The 12173-nt window shown below is 44.9% G+C and overlaps 1 protein-coding gene across 2 annotated transcripts in view; it reads right to left on the bottom strand.

Annotated features, from left to right (window-relative positions):
* The window catches only part of VPS13D (vacuolar protein sorting 13 homolog D (S. cerevisiae)), a 184381-nt gene that overhangs the window by 154997 nt on the left and 17211 nt on the right, over positions 1–12173 (bottom strand). For both annotated transcript variants that reach the window (XM_004678519.2, XM_004678520.2), the window contains exons 11-19: positions 11857–12058; positions 10955–11134; positions 9717–9847; positions 8957–9032; positions 8350–8520; positions 7239–7369; positions 5961–6093; positions 2250–4463; positions 1099–1250 (exon numbers count right to left, since the gene is read on the bottom strand). In XM_004678519.2, coding sequence (XP_004678576.1) covers positions 1099–1250; positions 2250–4463; positions 5961–6093; positions 7239–7369; positions 8350–8520; positions 8957–9032; positions 9717–9847; positions 10955–11134; positions 11857–12058 — 3390 coding nt within the window. The remainder of the gene's footprint in view (positions 1–1098; positions 1251–2249; positions 4464–5960; positions 6094–7238; positions 7370–8349; positions 8521–8956; positions 9033–9716; positions 9848–10954; positions 11135–11856; positions 12059–12173) is intronic.

The raw sequence follows: 12173 nt of genomic DNA, 5'->3' as shown, positions 1-12173 counted from the left end.
GATGCAGGTTAAGAGTTCAACCTGAGTGATGGGTACATAAAGTCTATTACACACTCCTACTTTTGTGCATGCTTAAAAATTTCCATAGTAAAGTATTTTTTAACATGTAAGTTACTAAATTAAATAATTCAGTGAATATTAATTATTCAATAGTAATTTAGAAAATTAATTTAATTTTTTGAAGATTTTCATCAGTAACAACAGTAAGTCAATAAGAACACTAAAATGTTATGTCAACAGAACTCACACCATGAAATAGACTGAAGGTGAAAACTTCATCCTACTGGCCCCTACTGATGAGGCAAAAGCTTAGCTGAGCAGGGAAAGCTGTGGGGAAAGTCCTCTCACCCAAAAGACCTCCAGGCACCTCGGCGGTCAAGCGCACGTGTCCCGTGAACTGGAGAGTCCCAGTAGCACTCGTGGGCTCCCCCAGAGCGGCTGCCGGACAGACAATGACTGCAAGTGTGACTGTTCTCAGTGTCCAAGACCAGGGCCACTGCCTCTGGTCGTCCTGCCTGTCCTGGTTGCCTTCCCAGGTAATGCTCTTTGTTCTTGTCCCAGTGAAAGCAGGAAAACTGACCATTTGAAAGACAAAGGATGACATGTGTACACACACACACACACACACACACACACACACAAACTCCTATCATGGCCCATTTTGTTTCCCAGAGGGGAAGGCTAATTTTCGCTGACAGAATCTGTGGACACTTCAGATAACCAGATTGTTTTCTAGCCTGGGTTACTTTGTAAAAAAGTATGACAAGAATTATATCCTCCTGGAAGAGAGAGACTGGCTTTTACCACAGTTTTGAATGGCAATGAAATTAAGAGCTTGTCTTCTTTCTATATAAGCTTTCTCCACATGAAGAAAGCTCTAAAGACTGACTTCCCAGTGATAAAAACACATGATAAAAGGATTCCATGTCTACTGGATTAGGTATCAACAACAATATGTATAAAGGCTATCTCTTAATTTATATATTCTCCTTCCAACATTTTACAAAGACAAATATACAATACAACTTAAATATAGTTTTATAACTATAAACATGTATGACTTCGATTCTGGTGACATAAGAACCAATAAAGTGTTACCTGAACTGGATTAACAAACTTCCCCTCAATCTTCATGATGCTAGCCGTATCCAGGTCATCAGGGCTAAGCGAGAAAGTCAATTCCGATTCTCTCTCTACAGGAATCTTCTCCAGTTTAAACTGAATGGTGGTGTTGTTCAGGATGTGAAAAGCTGGCATAAGAGGAGAAGTCAACGACAAGTCGAAACCATACCCACCCTTACTGTGCTACAGTTCATTACCGTCAACTATAAAACAGCCTGTAAGTTACCCTTAGCCCAGAAGTACCAGGCTGGCCTACGACGGGTCACAAACTTCAATGGGTGTCCCCAGACCAACAGTAGGCACAAAGAGAGGAACAAGATAAATCTACAGAAAACAGGAAGTCCTATTTTCATGACATGCTCCATTTGGTGGTTTCAAAACATGACTGTAGGCGCTCCCCTTACCCTCCCAGGCTGGGGTTTTCCTAACCCCAAAGTGTCCACCTTCACCCAGTTTTCAGATACAGCTAGATAAAGACTTCTATCCCAAGCAAGAATGCAATCTTTGGGTAAGTATGTAAATGAGCTGGTGAATCAATCCCTGAGAATCACAGACACTATTTTCAGAAGCATTAAGTTCTTCGCCAATAAATGAAGCCATGCTCTTGAGCTTACCTGACCCCTGCAGACATAATCTATTAAACTCTTTGGGTTTAGTTGATTAGACCCAGAATACAAATATAAATATTTTATTCCTAAACCCTGGGCCAACCCACAACAGATAGCAGAATACTAAAAGGAGAATAGAGCACCAACAGCCTGAACTTCATGTTCTACTTGTCCAATGTCTTGGTCCACAATATTTAACTGGGGGTGGAAACATGTATTTGACTAGAGTTAAGTGATATTCTAAACAGAATCCATCTCCCAAAGCACCCCTATGAGTACTCACCCAATTTCAAAGGGCATCACTTAAAAATACAATTCTTATTTTGCCAAATAAAGTTTTCAATGGAGAAAGTAGAAAACAGACCAACCTAGTCAGAAACATTCTATTAAAAATCCATGCAGCATTCTTAAATATTAAGTGGGGATGGCTTTAAAAGCAAAGGTTGTTCAAGCTACGTTTTACATGAGCCAGGTGTGAAATCTTTCAACGACACGAGACCAAAGATAAAGGCTCCTCACCTTGACCTCTGTGCAAAGATGCGAAGAAATCATGTCGCGTGAACTGAGCTTCCTCCTGGCTGTTGGCACTGGCAGAGCCAGACGGGGGGCAAAATGCCTGGCCCACTTCAGGCCCAGCACCCTCTCTGCCTACCAGCTGGGTGCAATTCAAAGAATATAATTTAATGTCTTTGATTTCTACCTGCAGGCGGTCACTTCTAGATTCGTCATCTCCGGCCACAAAATTCTGGATGGATATCTGCCCCAAGTGTCCCACCAGCAACTCTGGACTCCCAGGCTGCCGAGGGACAGACACAACTGGCGACTCGATGTTTATGTTCAGAAGCAGCTTCACCGTGTCTGAATGAGGGGCCACTAAATCAAACCCATGTATTTCATTTTCTTCTAAGGGAAAGGGCTCCCGGGCCTTCCTTGGCATTTCAAAGAGTGACACCATCTCACTGTACTCGGCTGTTTTTGTGGCAAGCACTGTGGTCACTTTGGTGGCTGCGCTTTTCAGCATGCTTCGAAAATTTTCTTCCAGTTCATCCATGGACAGTGTCAATTCCTTTAAAAACTTTGCAGAGTGGTTATAATGCAAGGAAGCCATCTTGAGGTTGAGAAAACACTCCTGCTTAGATTTCTCCACGAAGGTGAAACTCAAAGCTTCGCTGAGGGCCGCATCTTCCATTCTGACAAATACAGATTCAAAGTAGCCAATATCACTGATGATGTTCTCGTAGCCGACAGAATTCCCAATGCTGACGACGTACTGGTTCTTAGTGTTATCTTGAGTGAGATCCATCAGCTGCAAGCAGCCAAGAGAACCATTGATGTCAAATGCGCTGCCCATGGAGACGTTGACTTTGGTGCCGCCTACACTCGCAGTGGCAATCTTCCTGCCACATTTCTCTCCGTTCGCCATCCCCACCGTCCGAAGGAGCAACAGGTTAAGTCTGTGGATTTCCACCGCCACCTCGGTGTTTTGTTCATATGTAGACTGATAAGTTCCTTGTTCCCTACAGTTCCTCTCATGATCAGTCATCAGAGGTTGAGGACTCAGATCATCTTTTTCCTTGGGAAATGATTTTTGAAGAAAACCAATCAGTTCCACAATGGTCTCTGGATTTAGGATAATGTCCAGATTATTCACCTGCAGTGAAATCACCTGAAGAGTGCTGTCCAGATTCATCGATGGGCACTCTGAGCTCACGAACTGATATTCCAATTTGATAAGGGATTCTTGCTCCTTGGTGAGGATCCTGTCAAGAGAAACACTGGCGGCTGACCGGTGGTTCAGAGTGGCAGCATCAGTAAAGGGGGCCACGACAGAGCTTGACACAGGAGACTGGGCCCTGCTATCACGGAGGCTTCCTGTGGGGATATCAAAGCTCAGGTTCTTGTGTGAGGCCATCAACAGGTCAAAATCAGCACCGTATGTCTGCATGGTGTCTACCAGGAGCAAACCGTGTACAGTCAGAGAAACCTCAGCATCATACGGCCTCTTCACAAAGTGAGCGTTGGTACCGAATACTTTGAGCACAGAAATGTAGCGGCCATTGCTCTCCACACCCAGCTGCATACAGTTGACCTTGAACTCAGCCAGGAGGAGTTGCGACTCCACCAGCACCTCCCGGGTATGCTGCTCCAGCATCACAATACTCTGGGTCAAGTTCATCACTGAGTCTTGCAAACTTCCCCCTTCTTCCTCCTGAGGGAAAATCTTCTCTTTAATCTGAGTGTCAGGAGTCTTCATTTCTGGGGTGGTCAAGAGTGCAAAGCAATTCTTGAGAGCAGATATTTTATCTTCATTGATGTGGATTTTTAAATCTGGCAAGTTGCCTGAGAGAACAGCTCCAGGATACTTGGGATCTGAGGTATAGATCAGGCGACGTTCTAACTGCAGGTGCACATTGAACTTCTCAACCACGTGGGTTGGCCCTACATCAATATCCTGGACGTGCTTCCAGTTGTCCTTCACCCGCCCAACCATGATCTGGAGGTCCATGAATGACAGAGAGTACCGCTCGTACATCTTGGTGCTCATTAAATGTGCCTGAAGCTGCTCTTCACTGAATTCAACACCAGAAAATGGAGGTGTTTTCTCCCCATGACTGCTGCTTGATTCGGGAGGTGGGGTGTTAGGAGGTGTAGCCAGGGGTGTCTTGTATTCATCATCACTAAACTGATTCTCTTCAGATGTGGACCCATTCCCGCTTTTCCTCTTGGAGGCATCTGCAGTTCAAAAGAGAAGACTCAAAGCAGGAATCTGCTCTTCCTGCCTCCTTAGTGTAATAATTAGAGCATCATTTTAAATCAGTGACCACAAACAAAACAGATTCAACAAGCCCCAATTTAAAAACTAAACTTTATTCTGAGCAGTACTTTCTGCTGTGTTTGCCTAAGTGTTCACGGCACTGCCCACACTAGAATAGAATACTCCAAGAGAAAAGAAGCCTCGCCTATTCTTCCGGCTGACACCGAGTGCCCAACACACCGCCTGGCCAGCAGCAGCTGCTCAACCTGTCCTGTTCCAGGCCGGCGCTCGCATTCCTGTGCCACTGAGACAACCTCAAAACCAACTTGCGGGCGCTGTCCCTGGTCGCTGCTCCAGCGTATGCTGTAGTAACTCAAGGAGGTGCCTGTGGTGGCTGCGTGGGTGCTTTCTCCAACCTAGTGTCCCTTCATGTTCCAGTCAGCACCAAACTTCTCCACTCCTGCTCTGCCCTTTTTGCTTTTGAATCTCCTCCGGGAAGGTTGAAATCATTTAACAAACTTCCTCAATCTCTTTACTCCATGAACACTCCCTTCCTTCCCTCCCAGCTCAAGGTAAAACAGTGAGTATTTTTTTAAACTATCAGCAGCAATGAAATCACCTTTCAGGAGTCTCTTTTTATATATGTTCCCAGTACCCCTGGATAGATTACATCTCTATTCCTGAAAGTACTGAAAAACAATATCTATTAAATTACAAAATGATATATGAGAAATGCAAATTAAAACCATGAGAAACTATTTTATATACATTAAAATAGCTACTAACAAATGGCAAGTGTTGCTGAGGATGCTGAGAACCTTCATGAACTTCAAGTAAGATGGTCAAATGTTACCATTTTGGAAAACAACCTGAGGGTACCTCAAAATGTAAAACATGTTGAGGGTGGGGCCTCTCTGGTGGCCTAGGGGCTTAGGCTCAGCTCGACCACCACAATAGTTTGAGTTCGATCCCCGGCCAGGGAGCTGACACACAGGGCGCAGCAGACCTCTCAGTCTCACCTGCTGTCCCCCTCAGCAGCATGTTTCAGTGGATCTGCCTGTTCTGCTTGCCACTCTGTCTCTGCTGAATCTTCTTACCCTTCCATCACCCTGACTGCACCCGTTTTTCTATGCAAAAATAAAATCTTCTTTAAAAAGTATAACAGGCCCTCCCTGGTGGACAGTGGGTTAAAGCGCAGCACCAAGAAGCTAAAGCCACTTCAGCATGAGTTCGATCCCTGCCCGGAGGTGACCCATATGGCACAGCAGGCCTCCCCTGACCCGCCCGCTGCTCCCCTCAGCAATGTACAGCCATGCCATTCGGCCTGTTCTGCTCCCTACTCTGTCTCTCGTGAATCTTCTCAACATCCCTGCATCTCTGGCCTGTATCCCAGTTTTGTATGCATAAATATATCCTTAAAAAAAGGAAAACAAACCACCAAGAGACATTTTCATTACTTCACATTCCCACCATACCTTGGGTGTTTGTCAACAACATTCTTCCTAGATCCACAACAACTAACACAGGATTCTTGAACTTGAAGTCATCTGGAAAGATCATTTGAGGGGCAGAAATATCTAGTCGCACAGTCCATCGCTTACTTTCCTCCTGGAAAAACAAACTACAATTAAATGACATTTCATTGCAGCTGCCAACAGCTTCATCAGCTGGGCTCAAGCCTTTCTGAAAGCTACTCTGTGGAGCAACTTAACGGTCTGGAGCACTAAGTTTAAACAGAAGCAGACCTGGGGGCCTGGGACACTGTACGGGCCAATGTCAGAAGTGGGAAGGGCAGAGGCACAGACAGCTCATCACTGGTTGGGGCTGTCTATGCTTTGGATGAAATGATCCATAGTTTAGGAAAGACCTTCCAAATGGACAGGACTTAAATCTTTTAAAGCACTGAATTAGAGTTCAAACAAATGTAGAAATCCAAATATTTGTATTTGTTCACGGACTTTGGTAACTATGAACTTTTATACCAAAACATCTTAGTGAAAATCATAAGCTTTGACATTTGAAATAAAAAGCACAGTAACCCACGATGTGTTAGTTGTCCTTCCTGACAACTGCAATGAGACTCAACTAAATGCATTTAGTAAAAACTGATACATGTACGTGTGTAATGCATGTACGTGTGATCAAAAAGAAATCTTTTTCTAAGGTAACAAAAGAGTACTAATTGTTGTTATTTGAGTTGAAACAGACAAGGCCCCAGGACTAGTTCTCTACCTCCTATTACATGCCCCTCAATGCTTGAGCTGCAAAACATGAACTGACCGTGTCACATGCCCCTCTCCAAGGGCCCTGCCCAGCCGACTCAGCTGCTCCCTCCCCTGCTGCAGCCCAGCAGCAACCCAACTCCCTGGACTGTTCTGGTTCCTGGTTCCCTGGTTTTGCCTCCCCTTGGCTGGCCACTTAGCATCACAAAGTGACTGTGACCCCCCTCCCCCCCATCACAACTGGGATGTCATTCCAGTTGTCTCCCTTCTGATGAGTGAAAAGAGGACGACTGAAACATTTACAAATGAGCAGGTCTAGAAAACGGAACAAAGACGAGTCTTGAGAGTGCTCCCTGCCAGTATCAGGAGGAAGCACGTCTACCCCAAGTTTGTTTTTACCCCTTAAACCGAGTCAGTGCAACTGACACAAGCAGGCCTATCTACAGCAGGTAAAGAACTTAACAGAAAGAACTCCTATTCCCCCACTGCCGACCCCCCACCCCGCAAGGACTGCTGGTGGACGCCACTTACAATGAAATCACCCACTAGCAAACGATCGAGGGTTTGTCGGATCTCTGCCTTCGTCTGCATCTTCAGTTTGTTATATTGTCTTCGGGCAGCTTCAGCAACTCTCAACTCAAGTTCAGACTGATAACCAAAACCTGCAAGATTGGACATTTACAGAAGTGTCAAGATTTTCAAATGGCTAAGAAAAACATCACAAGGTCTATTCTCACTAAGTGTCTCCACCAAAGCTGAAGTACAGTTGCAAAATAGCTCCTCCTCCTACCCAACATGCACTGTGTGCATGCAGGTCTCAACCAGAGACAGAGACCAGCTGAGGGACAGTCCTGGGGACAAAAGCAGCACCCAAAGGGAGGGACCCAAGTCACTAGAATTTTCTGGCCATTTTCTAAAGGATTCCAAATGATTATAGTTCAGAATCTTTGAAAGTATGGCTTTATATCAGAAGAGAAAATAGAATTTAGAAGGAAATGCTTTCCAGAACCTATCAGCGACAGCTCAATGAAACCCAAACATTTGTGGCTACTATTTACATGAAAAGACTCAAAACCTGAAATAGCTTCACTGTTAGAGGAGGGGTAGGAGAGATACATTTAGGAAAGTACTACTGTTTGATCCATTTCCCTGTCAATGAAAGTGCTTTTTCTTCATGACTGCCTCACTCTATTTTGGGAAAAAAGAGGGACATGAACAAATCAATAGTGATACAGAGAGTGTGGTGGTGAGCTTTGCCATATCTGACACTGCACAAGTAAGTAAAAGAGGCCATTGATCTGATCACAGGCAAGGAAATTCTTAAACATTCCTCCTCAATGCACCGACCTAAAATATCCAGAGTACCCAAGAAACCACTATTCCAATGCAATGAGAAGTATTTTAAAATGTATGCTAAATGGAGGAAAGTAAAGCGAAAGTAAGGATATTGATTCTTCTTGGAAGAGTGACTTTCCAAGTCACCTGCTTTGTCTTAATAACTAAAGAAAACCCCCACACCCAGTTACACTACAGTCCTCTATATAAGACTGAAGAGCTAGCAGCCCTAGTCCGGAAGCACCAGGAATGACAAGAAAGACAGCTTTGAAAAGTAACATAAGATCAAACAAACTAAAAAGTTAACCTGAGGTATGAACCTTTCCCTTGTAGAAAAAGTCAGCCACTTTTTTAATAGCCTGGGGGTTATAGATGATGTTCAAGGGCCTGGTGCTGGCGTCCAGCCGCCTCTCAAAGTGGCTGTGCGCAGGGTTCCTCTCATACAACATTTCGAACACGGGCTCATCCAGGTCAGCAGCTACAGGGAAGACACAGAGGGGAAAATGGAGAAGAACAAGTTGCTTTTAATAATCTGTGAGAAATTCTAGAAAAAAAGGACATTTTCTAAGTTATTTTCCAACTAGTTCACATGTATGCAGTTTATAAAATAGAGAACCTAACAATTTACAGACTTGCGAATTACCAGAGGAATCTTCAACATGGGGGTGCCGTGTCCATACTCGTCACAGGGACCTCAGGCGCCAGACCCTGCAAGGCCCGCCCCTGCTGCACGCAGATGCAGGGAGTGTGCAGGGCCATCTCTGGGTGAGACGGGCACTGCATGGCAATCTGCTGGGCATGCCACGGAACATACTCCCTGCTGGACCACAGCCACGGCCTCGGCTAGTGATCACCATGTTTTTTGAGTTTCATTTTAAAAACATACCACCAGGAAATTGATGAGGACAAATTACCAGCAAAATGATCATGTCTCTCTGCTGACGGTGACTGGAGGCCAAAGGACTGTGAGACTCTGCCAACTTCTTTTTGCTATGGGACACACAGAAAAGGCATAAAGGTCATCTGCTACGGGCACACTCAAATCAAACCTCAGCTGACCTCAGGTCAGGCGGACTTACAGTTGAGCCCCCAGCATGAGCCTTCCCCGATAGTCCTCACAGCTGCTCTGTAGCTGGCACCTCTAACAAGTGCTACGTCGGGCTTCTCAGACTCTTGCTCTGCCCTCCACCCACGCCACAACACAATGCCCCCAAAAATTACAAAGTGGCTAAGTCATCAGTTAACCTGACCATATCTTTGCCAAACTGATAAAGTCAAAATCTCAAATTAATAACGCATATCTCATATAAAAAATTAAGTACAGAGAGAAAGCAAGGCAGTCCTTAACTCCGAGCAGATGAAGCCCAGAGCAAACTCAAGCATCGACCAAGAAAACAAAGGTGCTTATGGCATTTTCTCCCAAATTGGAGCAAACTGTCTCATGGTGGTGACAGCAGGAAAGGCAGGAGGCACCACCTCACACCTTACCAATATTCCCTCTAGCCTCCAGTCAATTCGGAACCTTTTCAGCTCCAGCCTATCCTAAACGGCCCATGTGTCTGAGGGTGACTGAATGCCAGAGTGGAGCACTCGGTATCACTTACCACTTGCCTCAAAAACAGGGCCCAACTCTCCACCACCCCAGACAGATTAGCATCCCGCTGTAGTACGTACTGGATTCGGGAAGACCAGGAGGGGAAAGATAGTTCCTTCTGTGGCCAAGTCCCGAAGGAACAGTCCACCCAACCGGACTAAAAGCAAGGAAGAATGTCTTCGAGGAAGAGATTCTGCCAGAAGCTTTACATCTACAAAAAATAAGAGGATTCTTGCTATAGCATGATGTGCTGTAAAACCATGTTTTATAGAGGACTATTAAATATCATGAACCATGTTTCCTTGAAATTAGAAACAATTTTTTTAAAAAACCTATCTCTATAACCAAAGGTCTACTACCTATGGGTACTACCTACATGAAACACATAGGGGTATTACAAATTTTCAATAGAGCACTTCACAAAGCTCAGACACTCCGCCAGTTGACACTGACTTTATGCTCACTCAGCTCTCAGGATTACAAAGTCAGCCAAACTGACTTTTTTTTTTTGGTGATTTGCCTTCAAATTGCTCAGGGAGCTCAGGTAAGTAACCATTCTGTAGATGTGCTAAGAAAATAATATGTATTAAATGAGCTTTACTCAGACATGAGCTCTAGTGTCACTGGCTGTGAGTTTCTTATTAATGAACTGACATCCTATAGTAAATAAGGTGTCTTTAAAGTAGGTGCCTAGATTTAAAAGATGCAGTCCATGTACACAATGGAATACTACTCAGCAATCAAAAAAGATAAACTCATGCCTTCTGCAGCAACATGGATGGAGCTGGAAGAGATCATGCTCAGTGAAATAAGCTAGAAAGAAAAAGAAAAATACCAGATGGTTTTACTCAGCAGGAGCATAAAGGACCAGGGGAAAAAATAATTATAATAATGAACAGCCATATACCAGAGATATTTTACAGGGATAGAGTGGGGGTGAGGGGGGAGTAGAGTGCACTGGACTATGGTGATGGCACACAGGTGATTTGGTGGATGGGAAGCCCATGGGGATTACAACTGAAATGGGAAAAGGCACAAAATGATATAAAAATAAACTATAATAATAAATACTACTACTAATAATAGTGTCTTTAAACACAATCACACATCCAAAGAAATTTGGTACTGGTCAGCTGATGACAGTCATGACCAGAGGCTTACAGGCATCTATCTACCCATGACTTCCCGGGGCCATGATTTCAGTGTTCAGTTATTCAGTGCTTACAACGACTTTCTAGAAGTTATCACCAAATAATGCCATTTGCAGGGACATGCCTCTTGAGAGAAAAAACAGCGTCAGGTGTTTGCCAGGGCGCACCTGAAAACTCGAGCTGCATGAAAGCACTTTCGCCAGTGGGCGGCGTCCCCGGCTCCTGGTGCAGCAGAGTCACGGTTCCTCGCTGCAACTGCAGGTTCAATTTGGCGAAGACATGATCCCGCTTTGTATACGTGTTCATACATGAGGCGTCTGCAGTGGGGTCAAAAAATTCTTCCGTGCCTAAATGTGAGGAGAAGAGACTTTAAGAAAAAAGTGGGACATTTAAAAAGCACACCACACCTACTAGCTAAAGTCACGATGACTTTCTTGAGTGAGCCTTTCCTATTCAAAACAAACTCATGCACTAATTCACTAAAGTAAAATGGCCCATCTGCTTTACAAGAGCCTGATGAGCCAGCTCATCATCAAGCCAGGGAGATGTCAGGAGTTGTGAGACCGTGAGAGGAAAGCAGCACTGTATACATGATGGAAGGTCCCACCATTGCTGTGGCCGGCACGTGGCCACTAACCGTGTGTGAGCACTTGGGGCACATGTGGCTGACATGGCTGATACCAGTGAGGAAGTGAATTTTGGTTTCTAATTTTTATCAACTTAAACTTCAACAGTTATTGGTGCCTGTGGGTGCCATCCTGGACAGCTCGGATCTAAAGAGTAACTCTGTTTGGCCTGCAAGCTCCAGAGACTCAATCTTTTGAATTTCCTCATATTTAGTTCTTTTACAATCACTATCACTCAGATCTGCCTAAAGCTGAACTAATATCCTAATTTAGTAACAAAATTGCAAATGCTGAGTCTCTCAAATCATTCTCTCTACACCTCTATCAACATAAGACAAATTGTGGACAACTTTCTAATTTTTTATTATCTGAAAAATACCATAGGCTATTCACAAAGAAGCCAATTTCTCAGCAGAGAAGCAGGAAGTCAGCTCCCGCCTTACCCAAAACCTCCTCAGGAGTCCACTGCTCGTGCTGCTCCCCAGGCAGACCCGCCACGGCGCTGCCTTCTGGGGTCTGCTGCCCGTCCCAGCCGCCCCAGCCAGGAAACCAGGACTGAAGGTACTGCAGCAGCCCGCTGCCTCCCCCGGGTTCCGGACCTGCAGGAGAGTCTCCCGGAGAATCCAGCTGGGGCTCTCGCAGACTCTGCAGCAAGCAAAAAAGCACGCAAATGAGCCCCCAAAGACAAGACAGTTACATGTGCCACTGACAACTCTCTGTGCCCCCAGAAGCACAGACACATCAAAACTGAGGAGCTCAG

Source organism: Condylura cristata, unplaced genomic scaffold (assembly GCF_000260355.1).
Source record: "Condylura cristata isolate star-nosed mole 26May11 unplaced genomic scaffold, ConCri1.0 scaffold00008, whole genome shotgun sequence".
In the NCBI taxonomy this organism is placed as follows: Eukaryota; Metazoa; Chordata; class Mammalia; order Eulipotyphla; family Talpidae; genus Condylura; species Condylura cristata.
This window is presented reverse-complemented; position numbering and strand designations above follow the sequence as displayed.